This window comes from Neofelis nebulosa, chromosome 3 (genome assembly GCF_028018385.1).
Source record: "Neofelis nebulosa isolate mNeoNeb1 chromosome 3, mNeoNeb1.pri, whole genome shotgun sequence".
NCBI classification, from domain to species: domain Eukaryota; kingdom Metazoa; phylum Chordata; class Mammalia; order Carnivora; family Felidae; genus Neofelis; species Neofelis nebulosa.
In genome coordinates this window covers 97,375,240-97,397,879 of record NC_080784.1, presented here as the reverse complement: position 1 = coordinate 97,397,879, position 22,640 = coordinate 97,375,240, and the positions used below count along the sequence as shown (strand labels likewise).

General features: G+C 34.9%; 1 protein-coding gene across 6 annotated transcripts in view; it reads right to left on the bottom strand.

Moving 5' to 3' along the window:
- SCLT1 (sodium channel and clathrin linker 1) overlaps nucleotides 1-22,640 on the bottom strand; it is a 222,928-nt gene that overhangs the window by 40,895 nt on the left and 159,393 nt on the right. For all 6 annotated transcript variants that reach the window (XR_009259311.1, XR_009259312.1, XM_058721393.1 and 3 more), the window contains 2 exons: nucleotides 20,358-20,550; nucleotides 13,525-13,721 (listed from right to left, as the gene is read on the bottom strand). Coding sequence is in view for 4 of the 6 variants with exons in the window: in XM_058721393.1 (XP_058577376.1) it covers nucleotides 13,525-13,721; nucleotides 20,358-20,550 (390 nt within the window). In the remaining 2 variants the exon portion in view is untranslated. The remainder of the gene's footprint in view (nucleotides 1-13,524; nucleotides 13,722-20,357; nucleotides 20,551-22,640) is intronic.

Below are 22,640 nucleotides of genomic sequence, written 5' to 3'. Positions count from 1 at the left end.
ATATATAACAAATATAAAATAAAGAAGATAAAAAAAATCAAAGCTTATTTATAGAGTAATGAAATTGACAATCCTCTGGTGGAATGATAAGGACAAAAGAGACTAGGTACAAATAATATCAGTATCAACTGAGAACAAACTGAGGGTTGATGGGGGTTGGGAGGGAGGGGAGGGTAGGTGATGGGTATTGAAGAGGGCATCTTTTGGGATAAGCACTGGGTGTTGTATGGACACCAATTTGATAATAAATTTCATATATTAAAAAAAAACAAATAATATCAGTATCAGTAATGCAATCATTACAGATGCTTCAGACATCAGATAAGAAGATACTATGAACAAATTTTATCCAAAATACTTGGAAATTCAGAAGACATGGAGGCATTTCTAGAAAAATATAATTTATCAAAACTGTTTCAGAGAAGAAAAAGAAAATTTGAAGAGTTTTTTTTAACTGTTCAATGGAATCAACAATCAAAGATATTCCTATAGAAATCCCAAAACAACAACAACAGCAACAACAACACTCCAGGCCAAGACAGTGTCACTGGAGAGATCTACCAAATATTCAAAGAAAATAAACATTTCTAACATACAGTTTATGAGAAAAAAAAAAAACAATTTTTTGAGGCTGGCATAACTTTGATTCTACAAATTAACAATGAGAGTTGAAGAATGGAAAGCTTCAGGTCCATCTCTCTAGTGAACACAGATGAAAAAATACTAAACAAAATACCAGCAAGCCAAATCCAGAAATATATTAAGAAGAATGCATTCGGACTGTGTTAGTTTTATTATAGGAATATAAATTTGGTACACTAGCAAAATTGATCTATAAAATTTATCCCATTGATTATAAGAAAAAAATCAAATGATTACCTCAAACAATACAGAAAAATCTTTTATAAAATTCAATAGGATAAAAACTCAGAAAAATAAGAAAGCTTCCTGAATCTAACAGAAGTTATCTTCCAACACAGAAAACATTATACACAAAGATGAAGACTGAAAGCTTTCCTTCTGAGATTGAAAAAAAGGAGAGGCTATTATTCTGATTCTGCACTGTGATGGAGATCTAGCCAGTGTAATAGGTGAAAAAGGGAAATAAAACAGATGACGACTGGAAATAAGTAAAAAAGTTGTGGTTTATATATACAATGGACTACTACTTGGCAATGAGAAAGAATGAAATATGGCCTTTTGTAGCAACGTGGATGGAACTGGAGAGTGTTATGCTAAGTGAAATAAGTCATACAGAGAAAGACAGATACCATATGTTTTCACTCTTATGTGGATCCTGAGAAACTTAACAGAAGACCATGGGGGAGGGGAAGGGAAAAAAAAAGTTACAGAGAGGGAAGAAGGCAAATCATAAGAGACTCTTAAAAACTGAGAATAAACTCAGACTTGATGGGGGGGTGGGAGGGAGGGAAAAGTGGGTGACGGGCATTGAGGAGGGCATCTGTTGGGATGAGCACTGGGTGTTGTAAGGAATCCAATTTGACAATAAATTTCATATTAAAAAAACTGTTATATTCAGAGAGGATATAATTATACATAAACAAAATCCAACATATGCATTAATTTCTTAAATTATGTAGAAAACAAAATGTACAGTTATGAACCAAAGTTGCAATAATACTGGCTTTTAGATGATCTGCCCTTTTTTTTTTTTTTAATGTTTGTTTATTTTTGAGAGACAGAGACAGAGCACAAGCGGGGAAGGCAGAGAGAGGAAGACACAGAATCCAAAGCAGGCTCCAGGCTCCAAGCTGGCAGCAAGGAGTCTGATGCAGAGTTCAAACTCATGAGTCTCAAGATCATGGCCTGAGCTGAAGTCAGATGCCAACTGACTGAGCCACCCAGGCACTCCATAGACTAACTGCTTTTTAAAAAATCTATTACTCTTAAATCAGGTAGAAAACAAAGAGTAGAGTTATATTTTTCTCTAAAAAATTTTTTTAAGTGCTTATTTATTTTTGAGAGAGAGAGAGAGAGAGAGAGAGAGCGCGCAGGGGAGGAACAGAGAGAGAGGGAGACACAGAATCTGAAGCACATTGCAGGTTCTGAGCTGTCAGCCCAGAGCTGGGTGTGGGGCTTGAACCCACAAACCTTGAGATCATGACCTAAGCCAAAGTCAGACACTTAACCTACTAAGCCACCCAGGTGCCCCTTGTTTTCTACATAATGTAGGAGCCTGATGCATTTTGAACAATTGTTTGTTTACGCTTTTGGACATAATGTATAAAGGTATAATTTTGTGACATCAACAACTGAAAGGAGTGGGGACAGAACTATAAAGGATCAGAGTTTTTGTATGTTACTGAAGTTAAACTGGTATAAACCCAAATTAGTGTTACAACTTCAGGATGTTACATGTAATCCCTATGGTAATCTCTCTCTCTCTCTCTCTCTCTCTCTCTCTCTCTCTCTCTCTCTCGCTCTTGCTCTCTCTCTCTCTCTCTCTCACACACACACACACACACACACACACACACACACACAGAATATACACAAAAGGAAATGAGAAAGGAACTTAAATGTTTCATTTAAAAAAATCAGCTAAACATAAAGACAGTAATGCAAGAAATGAAGGACAAAAAAGCTGTGAAGCATATAGAAAACAAATAGTTAAAATGACAGAAGCAAGTCCCTCCTTATCTGCTAGCCTTAAAAGAGAAGGAGATTCTGGCATACCCTACAACATGGATGAGTCTTGGGGACTTTGTGTTGGGTGAAATAGGCCAGTCACAGGGGGACTGATACCTCTGATACCTATATGAGGTACTTAGGGTGGTAGTCAAGGTCACAGAGACAGAAGTGGAGTGGTTGTTGCCAGTGGCTGGAGGAGGGGGAAGAGGGCACTGGGGGAGTTTAGTTTAATAGGTACAGAGTTTCCAATTTTCAAGATGAAAAGCAATTCTGGAGAAGGATGGGTGGTGATACATCATTCAGTACACTGAATACCACTGAAATGTATACTTAAAAATGGTTAATATGGTAAATGTCATATGCATATTTTGCCACAATTAAACAATAGTTTAAGTGGGATCAATGCAAAGGTCCATCAACTGGTGAGCAGATAAAACAAAATATGGTATATATCCATACTACTGACTCATCGATAAAAATAAACACAATACTGATCTGTGATACAATTTGGATGAATCTGAAAGACATTATGCTAAGGGAAAGAAGTGCGATGCAAAAGAACATATGATGTGTGATTCTCTATACAGGAAATGCCCAGAACAGGCAAATCTAAGGAGACAGCAAGTAGATTATTGATTGTCAGAAATAGGAAGTTGGTACTGCCTGCAAATAGGCATGGGAGATTTTGTGGTTTGATGGAAATGTGCTGAAACCTGATTGAAGTGATGCTTGCACAACTCTGTAAAATTACTAGAAATCACAGAATTGTATGCTTAATGGAGCGAGATATATGGTATGCAAATTATACCACAATAAAGCTGTTGAAAAACTCAAAGAATCTACAGTTTTTGTACTGAGCAAGGTTCCTGGTTAAAAAAAATCAGTTATAAAAAGCATTTCTATTTCTGTATGCAAGCAAAGATCACAAAATAAAATCAGGGAAATACTATTTATATCATAAAATATCAATTACTAAAATATACCAACTAAATCTAACAAAGATGTGTAAGACTTCTATAAAGAAATTAATACACTTTACTGAGGGTAGTAAAAAAGATGTAAACAAATGGAGAGATGCATGTCCAAAAGATTGGAATCTTTAAAACTTTAAATTATTTTAACTTGCTCCGAATTTACTTATAGACTCAATGTACTCCCAATCAAAATCTCATCACATTTCTTTATGGAATTTAAGAACACGATTTTAACATGAATAGGAAATGTCCATGGCCAAGAACAGACAAGAATTTTGAAAAATAGAACAAGAGGAGTGGTTCTATCAGATATCAAGTCACTTTTCTAATTCTGTATTTGTTTTCAAAAGTGTCCCCTAAAGCTATAATAAACAGCAATATGGTATCGACACAGGATTGGCAGACAAACAAATGAAACATAAGAAAGCTCAGAAACAGACACACACATATGAACACAAATTATGACAAAGGGGACACTGCAAAATATTGAGGAAATGACAATTTTGTCATGAAAGGTTACAGGGATGAATGGCTACCACATGGAAAAAATGGACTTCTATCTTACCCTATACACAAAATCAATTTTAGAGTGAATAAAGACTTATCTGTGGAAGGTAAAACTATAAAACTTTTGGTAGTTAAGCTAAAAGAGAATCTTTAGAGGTCAGGATAGAAAGGGAGTTTTTAAAATAAGACACACAGTCATCATAAAACCAAAGAGATAAATATGACTCCATCAAAGTTAATAATTTCTGTTTATCAAAATGTGTCAGGAGATGGGGAAGAGAAAAATAGAAAGAAGGAAATGATAAGCCACAAAATAGGAGAAGATATTTTTGTTTTTGTTTTTTGGAGAAGATATTTGCAACATTTGAGAAAAAGTAAACAATAGACAAATGGTTAAAAGGCTTGAAGAGACACTTCACAGAATAAAAGTTCACAAGGCCAATAAACGTAGATGTTCAACTTCAATAGAATTATGAGCTGCAAGTTAAAACTATAATGAGAAACCAATAATCATTACAGTCGCACAATTTAACATATCTGACTTCACTGAGTGGAGCTGAGGACTATCAGAAATTCTTACGCTACTTGCAAAAATGTAAATAGTTACAATTATTTTGAGAAACAGTGAGGCCTTTTCTACTACGTTGAAAATATGCATTCCTTATGACTCAACGATTCCATTTTTAGGAATATGCTAGAAAGAGGGATGTCTAGGTATATCAGGATATTATAGAGTAATAAGTTCATTATCCATTGTACTGCTAATGGGCATTTGCATTTCCATTTGGAGACAATTATGAAAAATGCTACTATAAGCATTCTTGTAGCAGCTATGTATACGATCTTAAAAGCTATGATTTATTTTTGCCTGGTTTCTTTCCTTCTCCCCCACACCCCAAATGGGCCAAACTGAAAGCTTTAGGAGAGATTAGTAATTCAGCAATGAACTGGATAATGAAACTCTTGAACAGAGAAGATCAAGTGAAAATCAACTCTGTGGAAACAGTTAATTCCATAACATGATTAAAGAAGAGCTCCCTGTGATATTTCTTTCTTGGATATCTATATTTTATCTTTTAGTGCCAAGATTTGTTGCATCTTAAAAAAAAGTAGCTGTGGGGGGGTGGTGGCTCAGTTGGTTAAGCGGCCGACTTCGGCTCAGGTCATGATCTCGTGGTCCGTGGGTTCAAGCCCCGCGTCGGGCTCTGTGCTGGCAGCACAGAGCCTGGAGCCTGTTTCAGATTCTGTGTCTCCCTCTCTCTGACCCTCCCCTGTTCATGCTCTGTCTCTCCCTGTCTCAAAAATAAATAAAACGTTAAAAAAAAAAATTAAAAAAAAAAGTAGCTGTATTTCATTATATAAACATTGCTATTATCATTAAAGATGTTATTTACTATTAATTTTTGGTTACCAATATCTTTATGTTCCAGCAAATATGTTCCTCCAAAATTGTTATTCATTACTAAGCTTTGGATCTTTTCTGCTGCAGTGTATTTCTCACCTTCAATTCTCACACCAGATCAACATTTCTAAAATCTATTGTGATTTCCAATATTTGAAAACTATAGTTTGAGTAGTCAAAGAAGCCTTTTATTATCTTGATTAAGCTCATTAGGAAGAGTGTTACCAAAAGATAGATGACTTTCCAATCTAGTATCACCATGTTAATATTATCAGTATGTATTAAAGGCACTGAGTGATTATATCATATAACCACAGCTATCCCTCACATCTGTCAGAACAGCTAGCCTCAACAACACAAGATACAACAAGTGTTGGCAAGGACGTGGAGAAAAAAGAACACTTGTGAACTGCTGGTGGAAATGCAAACTGGTGCAGCCACTGTGGAAAGCAGTATGGAGGTTCCTCAAGAAGTTAAAAATAGAACTACCCTACAATCCAGCAACTGCACTACTGGGTACTTACCCAAAGAATACAAAACACTAATTCAAAGGGATACATGCACCTCTTTGTTTATAGCAGCATTATTTATAGTGGCCAAGATATGGAAGCAGCTCAAGAGTCCATCAACTAATGAATAAAGAAGATGTGGTATACATATACAATGGAATACTATTCAGCCATTAAAAGAATGAAATCTTTCCATTTACAATGGTATGGATGAAGCTGGAGAGTATACTGCTAAGTGAAATAAGTCAGAGAGAGACAAATACCATATAATTTCACTCAAGTGGAATTTAAGAAACAAAACAAATAAGCAAAGGGAAAAAAGAGAGAGAGATAGAAAACTGACGGTTAGAGGGGAAGGGGGTGGGAGTGGGGGGGGGCTGGGTTAAATAAGTGATGGGACTAAGGAGTGTACTTGTCATGATAAGCATTGGGTGTTGTATGGAACTGCTGAATCACTATATAGTACACCGGAAACTCATATATAATGCTGTATGTTAATGAACAGGAATTAAAATAAGAACTTAAAAAATAAAATGTTAACTGACATCTGCAAAGAAAAAAAAATAATCCCAGCTACCAAGGTTTCATGTTTTCAGATTTATTCTGCATATTTTTATAAAAAAAGTATTTTATTCAATTTCTTTTTATGATTATAGCCCATCTGGTTTAATGTCACCACTGTGTTCTCTATCTTCCTCTAAGGTAATTCAAGTCTACTCTCTTTTTCATCTTCACTTTGTTTTGATCTTTTGTGTTTACCACATGTGGGGACACATCTATTTTGTGCCCATGCCAGATCTCCGCCTCAATTTATGTTTTGGGGGAAAAATAATCTGTGGAATCATTGATTTGTCTATAATTGAAAACAACTATACAAATTTTCCTTCACACAGCACTTTACAGGTTATTTTAAAAGCATGAGTTAGAACATTTAAAATTATTTTAGGGGCACCTGAGTGGCTCAGTTGTTAAGTATCTGACCGGCTCAGGTCATGATCTCACAGTTCATGAGTTCAAGTCCTACTTGGATGAGCTAAAGCCCCACATCGGGTGAGCTCAAGCCCTGCACAAGCCCCAGGTGAACCCTGCTTCTCTCTCTCCCTCTCTTTGCCCCTTGCTCACTAGCGCCCTCTCTCTCTCAAAAAAAGTGATTTTAGATGTAAGAATTCAATTTGTGGGCATTTGTTACATTCATTAAGGTGTTTACTGGTCAAATATATTTAATCCTATATGCTAAAATATAAATGTATGGAAGTTAAGATCTATAAAACTTAAAGTCTAAGATATCTTTTTTAAATTTCTATATTTTTAAAATTTATTTATTCTTGAGAGAGAGAGAGCACATGAGCAGGGGAGGGGCAGAGAGAGAGAGGGAGAGAATCCCAAGCAAGCACAGTCAGCATGGAGTGTGGAGCCCCGCCGAGGCTAGTGATATCAAGAGTCAGATGCTTAACTGACTGAGCCACCAAGGCTCCCCAAAAGGTATCTATAATTTTTGAAGACATTCTTTGATCTTTCTGGACTAACAAAATATCCTGCCAAAAAAAAAAAAAAAAAGAATAATCTTACAACTCACAGACTCCTATGTAATAATGGGACAACTCAAGGGAATCATGTAAAAATTCCTTGATAATGAGTATATAACTGGGGTGAATTATTTTTCAAAAAATCAAGTACTATTCCTGAAGTCACAAGTTGTAAAGAACCTTAACAATCTTTCTAGCCCAGATGAAAGCAATAGACGGGGTTGTGTTAAAAGTATTTTGACAGACTCAAGACAATTATATTCAACATTCTACGTGCTTCCTTTTGGCAAAGTACTTTGATACTTCAGAGAATACAAACTGAAATAAAACACATTCACTATCAATAACCTACTGGGAATAATTAGCTGGTGTGTACAAGTTACATGTATAATATAGCAAAGCCTAACACAGCCAAGAACAGTATTTTAAGGGTTTAGAGTAGGATGGAGATTACAGTAGTCATAAATATTTCTCAGTAAAACATGTGAATAGGCATAATAAATGTTTATGTGTATCTGTATACACATGCATATATGTGTGTGCACACACAGATATACCTATACCATAAATAGCCTCCTGTCAGTTCAAGTCAGGTTTGCCACCAAAGTGTAGGCAGTTAACTTTGGAAAAGTCTGTTTTCGGGTTTTTTTTTCAAATTTAAAATTGCAGACAATGAATTATGGATCTGTATAAATTTTTCAAAGTCTAGAGTTTCCTCATGTGTAAAATGGAGAGTGTGATGGTTAATTTTATGTGTCAATTTGTCTGGGCCATGGTGCCCAGATGTTTAATCAAGCATTATTCTGGATGTGTCTGTGAGAGTGTTTTAGGTAAAATTTACATTTAAATCACTGGACTTGGAATAAAGCAGAATACCTTTCATGATGTGGGTGGGCCCCATACAACTAGTTGATGGCCTCATAGAACAAAAAGCTGACTTCCCCCAAGCAAGAGGAAATTCTGCAGTAGACCACTTTTGGACTTGAATGGTAACAATGGCTCTTCAGGTCTCCAGCCTGAATGTCACTGGACTCAAACTGCAACCTGCAACTATTTCCTGAGTCTCTGGTTTGTCAGTTTTCTCCATCAAAAAAACTTTACACACCTTATCCTTTATAGGCACTTGATTATATAGGTGATAATTTAAGTAACTGTTTTGCCATTGCATAGCATGGATTACCAGTGTACCCTTTACCAGTGGCCTTTAAATCTAATCAAAGCAGAGAATCAATTCCAGATAATCCAGATCCAGTTGGAGTACCCATTCATGAGGTTATATTCTTCTGGAACTACTTCTGTAATTGAAACCAATTCCTATATGTATCAGGGTTTATTCAGGAAAACAGAGCTACACTGAGTGATACAGAATATGGGATTTATTTTGGGAATTAGGTGTGACACACTTGTGGGAGCTGGTAGAAAAGCCAATGCAATGCAGTTGTTTCTGCATCTGGTGTTAAGTCCAAAGTCACTATGGGCCAGCTAAACTAGATGTCATGAAGAAAAGCTAGATATGAACGGAAGCAACTATAAGGACAAACTAGAATCCTGTTTTCATTTATCTCTCACCATCTCCAACTACTGCTGTAGATGACCTACAGGAGAAGCTGGTGCCCTTTCCCATGCATCTACACGTTTAAAAGGAGTCTGTTACACATCCATATATACATCCTCTTGGCCTTCGTCTAAGGGACCTGTGAAGAGTTAGCAGGGTGACCATGCAGTGGGGAAAAAGAAATCCAGGACATTTTCAGTATTACTGAGCAAGGCTGCTGAAAAAATTCTACAGATCCCAAATACCACTGTGGTCACTAACCAGGAGAGGTCTATGCAGATCAGGTCATCAATGAAGTCTTCGCTTACGTTGTCTCACAATGGGCCTAGTGTGTCTACAATCCAACTCTGTGGTTATTTCCCTGGTTCTGGGATGCATAATTGGAACAGACACACTGAACAACTAAATGGCAAAATCTCTACACTGGTTCTGTAAGCAGTGAAGTAAAGGCTATTATAGTAGGAAAAACCAAGTAGCATTTGAGGAAGTATAGTGAGTAAAGGAAAGGTACAATAAAAGTTTGACTTTCCACTTTATCTGTTTCCAGAATGTGCTGGTTCCACAGCATCTTCCAAAGGTGTCCAAAGCCTTTTTTTCTTTATTAAATATCATTCTGAAGTCACGGATTTTTAATATATTTGACATGTTTCAATTTATTGTAGATACTCTTTTTGATGTTCAAACTGCCCCCACATCAGCCAGAGGGTGCCTACTTAAGTTAGCTCCTGGGTACTTTTGCCATGACCCAAGTAATGTTGATACCTTCTTTACCTTTTGCTACAACAAAGTGTTTTCTAGGCTCATCTTCTACTTTTCTAACCTAGATCTATGATCAATCATTTCTTTATTAAAGTTTATTTATTTTTATTTTTTTTATTTTTTATTTTTTATTTTTGGGACAGAGAGAGACAGAGCATGAACGGGGGAGAGAGAGGGAGACACAGAATCGGAAACAGGCTCCAGGCTCCGAGCCATCAGCCCAGAGCCTGACGCGGGGCTCGAACTCACGGACCGCGAGATCGTGACCTGGCTGAAGTCGGACGCTTAACCGACTGCGCCACCCAGGCGCCCCTATCAATCATTTCTTTAAAGAGTCCTGGTTTCTTTTGGGATACCTCATTGCGACAGAATACTGGTCAGTGCTTCCAGGTCCTTTTAGTGGACAGAGCCAGGAGACACATGTTTTTAAGAGTAAAACACATCATGAGTTCCCATTATATTCCCAATTTCAATTAGAGTTGTAAGTTTTATTTAATTTCTTTGAGTTTCTTCTCTATTACAAAAATCTTGGTTCTTAAAGACATTTATATAATTACTCAATTGCTTTATCTCATAATTATAAGCTTCAGAATAATAATAATACCGATATTATTTCTAATGATATAACTACTAAACACAGTTTATGGTTTTTTTTACATTTCCTTTTATCCTTAGGATTTATCTCACTAGGGATATACAGTCTAATTACTGTGTTTAATGTAACTTGACATAATTTATCTGTGTAATTAAGCCATTAACTTCCTACACAATTAGCTCATTTGTCTAATTTTACTTTCAATTTAAAAAAAATTTTTTTTAGAGTTTATTTATTTTTGAGAGAGAGAAAGACAGACAGACAGACAGAGTGTGGGTGGGGGAGGGGCAGAGAGAAAGAGGGAGACACAGAATCCGAAGCAGGCTCCAGGCTCTGAGCTATCAGCACAGAGCCCGATGTGGGGCTCGAACTTGGGAATGGTGAGATCATGACCTAGGCTGAAGTCGGACGCTTAATCAACTGAGCCACCCAGGCGCCCCTAATTTTACTTTCAATTTTTGGGTTTTTAAAAAATTTTTGATTTAATTTAAAAAATAATTATATGAACATTTATATAGCTTCAAACTCAAGCCAATATATCTATAAAACAAGTGTCATTCAAAGAAGTCTAGCCTTCATCCTTTGCTCCTTTCTCTTTCCTCACAGAGAACCATTTCAGTTACTGTTTTGGTCACCTCTCTTTTTGAGAATGTGTGCATATGTGTATGAACATAGTGTATACGTAGCATGCTGGTATATATATGTACACACATACACAGAGACGTCCCCCTCTTAAAAGGTAGAATACTACACACACTGTATAATACTTGATTTTTTCACTTAATATATTTTGGATACTGCTCCATGTGCTAAGATTTTAACTGGGATTACGATGCATCTATAGATGACGGGGGGCGTGGGAGGGCTGTTAACAAATTTATAACATTGAGTATTCTGATCAGTTAACCTGATCTATCTAGTTAGGCCTTCCTCTATCTAGTTAGGCCTAACCTCTATCTAGTTAGGCCTTCTTTAATCATCCCGATATCATAGTTATGTAGAAGTCTTACACACTGTTGGATTTATTCTTGGGTATTTTATCTTTTTGATGCATTGTTAAGTTTACTATTATAGGTTTAATTTTGAAATATTTGTTGTAGGTATGTAGGAATACAATTGATTTTTATATATTTGCGTATTATCTATTAATTATTTTGGACTTATTACATATACAGTCATGCTATCTGTAAAGAATGACTGTTTCTTCCTTCCTTTCTAGTTTGTTTACCTTTTTATTTTCTTGCCACAGTGCACTGAAAATCAGGACTTCTGATACAAACATTAATAGAAGTGATAATAATGAACTTCTTTGTATCTTCTCAATCTTCAAAGGAAAGTTACTAACATTTTTTGCCAATAAAAATGTTTGCTTTAGAATAGATCCCTTTACAAAATTAAAGAAATTCTATTTCTAGTTTGCTAAGAGATATTTTGAAAAATGATAAATGGATATCAAATATTATCAAATGCTTTTTCTGTATTGAGAAGGCCTTATAATTTTTTCTTTTTTTAAAAAACCTAATGCAGTAAATTATATTATTTATTTTCTAAGCTTTTAATAATTTTGCATTCCCAGGATAAGCCAAATTGGTAACAATTTTTTTTGTTAGTTCTTTAATGCTCTCGATAGATGTTTTCTACAATTCATCTAACTTTTTTGGTTGTGGTCTAGGGCGGGTTCAAACTGCCTAGCTCACCATTAACTGGAAGCAGAAATTCTCTTTGTCTCTTCAATTCATTCCAAATACATTTTTATTCCAGCATTCCACCAAAACTGCTCTTATCATGGTTAACAAAGACCATCAAACGGCAACAAACTAAAAGGTCCAATCTCAGTCCTCACCATATTCACCACTCAGTAGCATTTTATAAAACAACAGTTAAGAGCATATTGTCTTTACTGGCCATTCTGTTAGCTAAGTGACTTTGACTAAGTTCCTTAACCTCCCTCAGCCTCAGTTTCTCTACAGTAAAATGTAAATGATAATGTTATCCAGTTCTAGGGTTGTTGTAAAGTTTAAGTAAGTACATCTAAGTCGTTTAGAACAACAACAAAAAAACACATTATGTGCTAAATAAATATCACCTATTATTATTGCTTATACTCCTGAAAAAAAAAAAGATTTCTTTTTTAACCATTCTGTCATGATTCTTATTTCTCTGGATATTCTTTCTCAGTCTCTTTCAGACTTTCAGACTCTTTCAGTCTCAGTCTTCATCTCTCCAGAATATAACTTTTGGAACTTAGTCTTCTGACAGCTTAATTTCTCTACCTAGACTTCCTTTCTACACAATATTATCCCATGACTTTAAAAATCACGTATATGTTAATGAGTACCACAATTATAGCTTCTGTTGCAATCTCTTCCCTGAACTTCAAACTTACAGACTCTACTGACTAGTTAATATCTCGATTTAAATGTCTTCTAGGCAGCACATATTTAACATGGTTCAAACAAACTTTTTAAAATGATTTCCAACCCTTCAAAACCTAATCCAAGTTAGAATCATTTTATATGCCAATTATTACAGTATTTGCCAACCTTCTCCCTTCTACCCTTGCCCCTCTAGTTTGTTCTTCAAACTTCAATCAAACTGATTTGTTAAACATTTAAGCCTGATCATATCACTTTGCTCAAAGCTTTCCATAGCATCCCATCACATTCAGCATAAAAGCTCAAGTACTTTCCGGGCAGGGGTCAGCAAACTTTCTCTTCAAGGGCCAGAGAGCAAATATTTCAGGCTTTGCAAATCAATCACATTCTGCTGCAACTACAAAATATTATATGCTATACCTATATGCAAAGAGTATTAAGATTCTAAACTGCCACGTCCAAAAAAAATCATTATATTCTGTGGAATGTGACTAAAGTTTTCAAAAATGTAGTATGAGTTTTGGTTTCTAATGCTTAATATTTTTCATAGCAGTTCAATAAATATTTGCTGAATAAAAAAATAAGATATTTTTACAAAAAGATGGCAAAGACATTAAAGGTTAAATAATTTATTCTGTAAAATGTATCAAACAATTAATAGTGGACTTACTTTAGATTACTGATTCTAATCTCTGCACTTTCAGTAAGTTTCTTTGTTTCTTCTTTCCACCTATTGGCCACCTTCTGTTGAGTCACTAAGAGATGTCTCAGTTCAACAGTGGAATTTCGATTACTGTCTTCCATCTCTCTTAATTGAACTTCAAATCCATGTTCCTTTATTGAAAATTCATGTTCCATTGTACTGATCTAAGGAACAAAATGAACACATATCTTCTTTTATTTATTTTTTTTCTACTGTAGGGGATACATTGATCAGTGACACTTACAAAAGCAATAACTCATTGTTGTGTTTGTGGCACAGAAATGTCTGGATGAGATATATAAAAATAGGTTTACAATTTTCCTTCATCACAAATGAAGACTTATCCTGTATTGTAATTTAAATTTGGTGAAACCAGAATTATGGACAATTTTTTTTGCAACACTTTCCTCAACATCTTAAAATGCCGGTAGGAAAAAAGTATACTATTTAATATAAAACTGCTCTCATTATCTACTTTCACTTTTGCTGCCAGGATCCATGGAAAATGTTCATGCTCTCAAATAACTGAGAGCTTTTTACTCAAACCATTAAAAAAAAAAGTTTACTAATTTATTATAAAGGGTACAACTCAGAAACAGGCAAATGGAATAGTTATATAGGGCAAGGTATGGATTTGGGGGTGTGCAGAGCCTCCACGACCTCTCCAAATGCACCATCCTCTCAGCACCTTAATGTGCTCAACTCAGAATCTCCTCAACTCATCTCATACTAAATTTCAAGTTGTCTTTTAAAGGGTTTTGTAAAGAAAGTAATATACAAGAATTTCTTTACCACTTCAGTTATGGTATAAACAAATATTTCTTTTTCAGGAAAAAAAAAAGACTATAAATAATGATTTTTTGGAATCTCATATGTAAGGATTGTCCATTATTTCCAGCTAATTTATGTCATTAGGGTAAAAATAATGCAGAATAAACATATAAGTAAATGCTTTTTGGATACTCTAGAAGCATTCTTAATTGGGGTTCAGGGAGAAAATTAAGCCCTAATGCTCTCAGGCATTCAGTGTATGTAATGAATTGCCTTCTCTTGAATGCTTCTAGAATGAAACTGTCTATACCATCCTTGAGGCAACTGACAAAACAGTCACTAGAACAATTTATTTGGTGTACTCTCAGGCCATCTTTATCTTATGATACTAAAGAAACATTATAAAGAATATTTATCTTATGATATTTTAAAGTAATGTGCTTTAAAGATCGTTACAGCTGGTATAGCTTATAGTAATTCATCAAATATGGCCACTTTCCAAAATCAAAAAAGGATGAATAAAAAGGACTCAACTTTACTCAATACCAAGGAAAACTAAACAACAGCAAAATCCATGGTTCTTGGGGTAAACTGCAAACACCCATCCTCACTACTTCTGCTAAATGCAATGTGCTTCCTAAAACTCTTAAATTTGGTTTCTCAAATAATACACAAGTAGAAATTTAAGACTGGCACTTTTATATATATATAATTATATATTATATATATTATATATAATATATAATTATAAATACTGGCACTGGGAAAACAACCTTAGTTTTATTAATTCTCTATTATATTACAAGCTCCTGAGGCTCCTTGACTCCTGCTATTTTAATTTCTGTCTTATTGGATTCTGCAAATTTAGATTTGAATATGCTCCTACTCCTTCTCTGTCTCAATCTCAACCTTGCCTGGAGAAGCCATGGTTCTTATGTGTTAGGCAGAACTGTCTATTTCTGTCTTTGTCTCTCTCATATATATATTAAAAACTGATAAATGCATCTATACAGTTTTAGAAGTCTGCCTGCCTAGTTAACTCCCCATTTCTTCTTAGAAAGCTTATTTGTAATTTGATAAGCCTTGTTCTCAGGTTCTTTGTGACAACCTGGTCTTTGTCTACTTCTAACAAGCTTGTGTTGTGCTACTCTTCCCTTTTTTTTCTTTGTTTCTGTTACAATGGCTTCTCATTCTTGGCTCATTTTCACATGTAGTTCCCTTTGCCTGAAGTAATCTTACCTCTCCTGCTTGTCTTAGTTATTTCTATTCAATTTTTAAAACTTAGTTCAATTATTGCTTCTATCTAGAACCAAATCAAGTCCCTCTGTTATAAGTTCTCTCAGTGCCCTATGTTTTTCCTAAAGAGTATTTATTAGTTTGTAAATACATGTTAAAGTTTGCCCATCTCCATGAAAAAATGACAGTTTTAAGGTTGGGGGGGGGGCGCATGTCTTCATTACATTTTCAGCACCTGAAACATAGTAAAGTTCCCAAAACACATCTGTAGACCAAATTAATGATGGCTTTTTGGTATCAAAATGTAGTCTTTAAACACATGCCAGATCCTTTAGCTGGTGAAATTCCAACTGTTAAACTGGACAGATCTGCAGCTATGGACTACAAACAACTGAGTCTCCTATAACAGAAGTCCCACTAATGGTTAAATTCAATATATTGGTAGGAAGAAAGGATTTATGGTCTCCCTTTTTTCTTTGTGCTCTTCCTCTGCAGAGAACCACTCACACAAATAGTTCTGTCATCCTTTTGTTCTCCAAAACATCAATTACTATCCTGAACTGTTAAAGATAGATAAAATGTAGCACCAGGTAGGGAAAGTCATGAATTTCCCTCTCCCCCATTATAAAAACCAAAACCCCTAAACATACACATATTGTAAAGTAATGGAAGATTAAAAAAAATTAAAAACAAATATAAGGTTTCTGTAATTGACAACTCAGAGATAACTACCTCTACTCTACCTGTTGTTTTTTATTTATGAATTTTAGAAGTTAGAGTAGTGACTACAGAATTGCAATATATATATACTTATATTTTTTCTTATTGTTTTAAAACTTAGACATAGCAATATAAAAAACATTATAAATTATTTAGAACCAATTTTTAATGATGACTCAATACAGTATTTTATAGATGTACCATCTCATTGTTCCTTCATTTCTAGTTATGAATAATGTTGCAGTGGATTTTTTGAATTATGAAATATTTTACTTATTTTCTTACAAGAAAATTTTAGACTCTAAATGTGTACCATTTTTAAAAAAAATTAATATTTATTTTTTTTGAGAGAGACAGAGTGCAAGTGAGGGAGGGAGAGGCAGAGAGAGAGGGAGACACAGAATCTGAAGCAGGCTCCAGGCTCTAAGCTGTCAGTATAGAGCCCGATGTGGGGCTTGAACTGACAAGCCACAGTCGATTGACCTGGGTTGAAGTTGAATGCTTAACTGACTGAGCCACCCAGGGGCCTCTAAATGTGTATCATTTTAAACTCTCAGTTGCACATTCACTCACTGATAACTATGCAATTAATTAATAGTGGCTTTAAACTTTAAAAAAGTTATTTACTAGCACTTTGTTTCCTTAGTCTGTGACTTCTGTTCATGTCTCCTACACGTTCTTCTATTGGGTTATATTTTTTAAAGCTCCTATGTATGAATGTTTTTTGTCTTTTGTCCCATTTACTAAAATTATTTCTCCCAGTTATTTCTTTTCAAAACATTTAAAAATGGTTCTAAATATTTAAAAACTTTATATACCTAAACCTACCAATGTATTCATTTGCAATATCTTCCAATTTTGTTTGTTTTGCTAGGAAAGTTCTTTTCCATCTATCAGTTACATATCTGCCTACATTTCCCACTAATGTTTTATAGTGTCACTAATAGCTTTTAGTTATAAACCCATATGAAATTTATAATGTAAAATTTAAAATCGAACAAGGTACAAATATTTTTTCACCAAGTACACTGACTTATTTTATTATGGAAATGTTTTGGTATGAGAACTTTCAAGCATACACAAAATAAAAATAAAAATATTACAACGAATCCCTATGTGCCCATCAACCACATAGTGCACTTACTTGTTTTATCTGCACTCCTACTAAACTTTCCTTTGCCAAGATTTATCTTTCTTTTCCTTACAATGAACTACATTCCAACTCAAGTTTTACACATATACTGACATGCCAGAGTCACCACCCTGATTTAGATATCTCAGGAGGCTCACTCATATGTCCTAATCATTACTCATTTTGTAATTGAAGTTGTAACCTCTATTCTGATCTCATCCTCATAGGTAATTATGCCTATTCTTCACTTTCAAATAATGAAATTAATAGACTAGAGATTTTTCGTGTCTGGCTTCTTTGTTCAACATTAGGTTTGTGAGACTCATCCATAATTACTTATACTCAGAAATAAAACAGAAATACTCATTCTGTTTTATTGGTGCATCTATTTCATTATCTGAGTGTACCACCATTTATTTATGTAATCTCATGTGGATGAACATGAGTTATTTTCAGTGTTTGATATGATTAAAACTTTTATGAATATTCTTATACAGATGTCTTCATGAACATAAGCACTCATATCTATGGGTATGTAGCCAGGATTATTTGGCATCGTATGTATGTATGTATGTCCAACTTTAAAAGATAATGGTAAGCTGGTTGTACCAACTTACATTCTCAAAGTAGTGTATGAAAGTTCCAGTTGCTTTACATCTTTGTCAACACTTCATAGTCTAAGTTTTTTTTTAATTTTATTTTAGCCATTCTGGTAGGTATGCAGTGGTACCTCACTGCAATTTTCATTATTTTGCTGATTAATAATGCAGTTGAACATTTTTTCATAAATTCTCTTTTATGAAGTGCCTATTTAAGGTTTTTACCCACTTTTGGAAACAGGTGTTTGTTTTCTCCTTATTAACTGCTAACTATTTTATCATTAACTGGTAACAGTTTTTATATTCTATTCTAGATATTAGTCCTTTTTTTGGTTATGTTCTATTATATATACATATATATTATTGTGTTACAAGTGTATTATATTATACATACATTATATATACTTTCCATATTCCAAATACTTTCTTACTTTTCACCCTCTTAATGGTGTCTTTTTTTTTTTTTTTTTTTTTTTAATATTTGTTTATTTCTGAGAGAGAGAGAGAGAGAGAGAGAGAGACAGAGCATGAGCAGGGGAGGGGCAGACAGAGAAGGAGACACAGAATCTGAAGCAGGCTCCAAGCTCTGAGTTGTCAACACAGAGCCCGACATGGGACTCGAACTCACAAACTGTGAGATCATGACCTGAGCCAAAGTCAGACGCTCAACTGACTGAGACACCCTGATGCCCCAATGGTGTCTTTTTTTATTTCGACAATTGGATTGTGATTTTTTTTAAATTTTTTTTTTTACATTTATTTATTTTTGAGAAACAGAGTGAGACAAAGCGTGAGTGGGGGAAGGGCAGAGAGAGGACACACAGAATCTGAAGCAGGCTCCAGGCTCTGAGCAAGCGGTCAGCACAGAGCCTGATGCGGGGCTCGAACCCACAGACCGTGAGATCATGACCTGAGCCGAAGTTGGACACTCAACCGACTGAGCCACCCAGGTGCCCCGGATTGTGAATTTTAAGAGGCAAGACTGGCAAACCAGGGCTTGCATTGTACTTAATGGTGTCTTTTGATGACTCAATAATATTAATTTAATGAAATCCAATTAATTTATTATGATTATTGCATTTCGTGTTCTCATTAAGAAATTCTTTCTAACCCAAGATCATGAAGATTTGAAGCTTGAAGGTCCACTGTTTTATATGTTGCATTTAGGTCTACAAGACAGCTCAAATAAGTTTAAATGTGTGGTGTGATATAGGGGTCAAGGTTTATTTTAAAAATATGGACCCAATTGATCTAGCATCATTTTTTATAAAGATAATTCTTTCCCTGTTGAACTACAGTAGTGCTTTTGTTATAAATGAGGTGATTATGAAAAATGGGTTTGTCCCCGGACTATGTTTTGTTCCATTGATCAAATTGATTATTACTGATAGCACAGTGTTACTGTAGCTTTATATCGTCAATATCTGGTGGTGTGATTCTTCCCTTTTGTTCTTCAAAGATTTCCCACATACTAAACCATAAAGTACAAACCTCTCTGTATGATCTACAAAGCTGTCTTTCAGAGTTAAAGCTTTTATTAATAACTACAGTGTCTGATACATGCAGAAGGCAATACATATGGGTTGATATGAATTAGGTTGGAATGTGACTTTGTATGAGTACACAGTAACAAAAAACAAAGTGAAACATGAATACTGCTATCTCAATCTTTACTATGAAACTGGAAGATACAGCTTTTTACCATAAAGAGTTAATGCCACCTTTTACAAAAGTTGCATGGAATGGGGTAAAGCAAGCAACATGCTGATGGTCACACCAGTGCTTCTTGAAACTCCCTTAAACATGTTCCTATTGTCAAAGCATGTTAAACATTACCATGAAGAAAGAGGGAAGGAGAGGGAAAATAAAGGGGATTTTTTTTTTTTCTAGAAGAGACTTTTATCCCTTGCCTTCCTCCTAGCGTGGAAATTTTAGACTACCTATGAGAGGTTCTCAGAGCATACTGATGTAGCATCCTCTATAGAGCTAGTTTTAGAGTTCAATTTTTAAGAGGCTATTACAGAAGCAAGGATGACAGTCTGTAAAGTTATCTCATCTATAGTTTTGCTAGCACTGCTTAAATTGCTTTGGCAAGAATATCAGTGTATTTCATGGTTGGAAAGAATTTTTTTTGTGTGTGGATAGTGAAAGCAATCATTTTTAAGTATGCTTGCCAAATTCTACAATACAAAAAAGACTGGTTAATGCTCTGCATTATGATTTAGTGCTATCTGATGAAAAGGCAAAAAAAAAAAAAAAGGCCTTAAAAATGTTTTACTGGGTCTCTCTTATATTTTGATTTTTACAAGTACACATTCAACTCTAACTAGACTTGAAAATACCTTTAATTTGGCTTTTTTTTGAGCTTCAAGAGCAATCTTTCTTAAATCCTCAGTCTCTTTCTGTAACTGTTCATTTTCTTGCTGAAGTTTCAGCCTTTGTTCACTGACAAATCCACAGTTTTCTCTCTCAGACTCCAATAAGTTTTGAAGTTTCTGAATCATTTCTTGGCAACGTGATATCTCTTCTGAGGAACTGATAAAAAAACAAAAGGAACCCTTAATTAAACTTAATGATCTGTAACAGAAGTCAAGCACTCTGTTTTATAGTGTAGACTTGTTTTGTTCTGACTCATTTCTCTTCACAGAGGATTTTTTTTCTTTTTTTAATTTTTATTTATTTATTTTTTTAGATTTACAGCCAAATTAGTTAGCATATAGTACAACAATGATTTCAGGAGTAGATTCCTTAACGCCCCTTACCCATCCAGCCCATCCCCCCTCCCACAACCCCTCCAGCAACTCTCAGTCTGTTCTCTGTATTTATGAGTCTCTTCTGTTTTGTCCCCCCTCCCTGTTTTTATATTATTTTTGTTTCCCTTCCCTTATGTTTATCTGTTTTGTCGCTTAAAGTCCTCACATGAGTGAAGTCATATGGTTTTTGTCTTTCTCTAATTTCACTTAGCATAATACCCTCCAGTTCCACCCACGTAGTTGCAAATGGCAAGATTTCATTCTTTTTGACTGCCGAGTAGTACTCCATTGTGTGTGTGTGTATGTGTGTGTGTGTGTGTGTGTGTGTGTGTGTATTTATATACCACATCTTCTTTATCCATTCATCCATCGATGGACATTTGGGCTCTTTCCATACTTTGGCTATTGTTGATAATGCTGCTATAAACATGGGGGTGCATGTGTCCCTTCGAAACAGCGCACCTGTATCCTGTGGATAAATGCCTAGTAGTGCAATTGCTGGGTTGTAGGGTAGTTCTATTTTTAGTTTTTTGAGGAACCTCCATACTGTTTTCCAGAGTGGCTGCACCAGCTTGCATTCCCACCAACAATGCAAAAGAGATCCTCTTTCTCCGCATCCTCTCCAACATCTGTTGTTGCTTGAGTTGTTATCTTCACTGAGGATTTAAACTATGTGGTTTCACAATGTTATATTAGCCCAGGCAAATACATTCAGCTTAGCAATCTTGACTAATACACTGAACAGTTACTACTCACCTATAAAATCTATGTGAAACTTTTTTCAAATTTTTACTAACACTGAGAATCACTGTGTAACAAGGACTTCAAGAGGATAAACTGAAGCTAATGATAAGGAAGGTGAAGTAGATAATGATCAAAACTCCTTTACTACTTTGATTAACTCCATAGGAAGACACATTAGGTGTCTAGATTACTAAATTACAATAAGACCTATTTCATATTTTTCTGTTGCATGAGTTAAAATTTTTTTTTTATAAACTTCCAGCTCTACAAATCTCATTTTATCAGTTTAAATAGGTTATAGTTCTTGAACTTTCTCAACAATGGATTATTGGGTAACACAACCTTCAAACATGTATGTTGCTTCAATATGCTAACTTATATTCCTATCTTTTAAAATTTCTATGTTTTCAAACCCAGCTAATCAAATACTGTGAACATTCTCTGGTCAACAGGTGTCAGAGGAAATATATATATAAGGTCTTTTAGTTCCATATACCATAACTCTTTTTTCCTATTCAACTCTGGCTGATAAAGTTTCTAATGAAATGATGGATCTAGGAAATGATCAAAGGATGATAAAATCAGAAAGATGCTAAGATCAGAAATAATCACATATTTTATTTTTCCTTTTCAAATTTTGATGTAAATTTTAGTTAACATACAGTACAATATTGGTGTCAGGAGCAGAATTCAGTGATTCATCACTTACATATAACACCAAGTGCTCATCATAACAAGTGCCCTCCTTAGTATCCATCACCCATTTAGCCTATCCCCCACCTGCCTCCCTCCATTAACTCTCAGTTTATGCTCTATCTTTAAGGATTTCTTAGGGTTTGTTTCCGTCTCTCTTTTTTCTCCCTTCCCCACCATGTGTTCATCTGTTTTATTTCTTAAATTGCACATATGAGTGAAATCATACTGTATGTCTTTCTCTGCCTGACTTATTTCACTTAGAATACACTCTAGCTCCATCCACGTTGCTGCCAATGACAAGATTTCACTCTTTCTTATGGCTGAGTAATGGTCCATTGTATATATGCTGCCTCTAATTTATCCACTCATCAGTCTATAGGCGTTTGGGATCTTTCCACAGTTTGGCTATCGTTGATAATTCTGCTATAAACA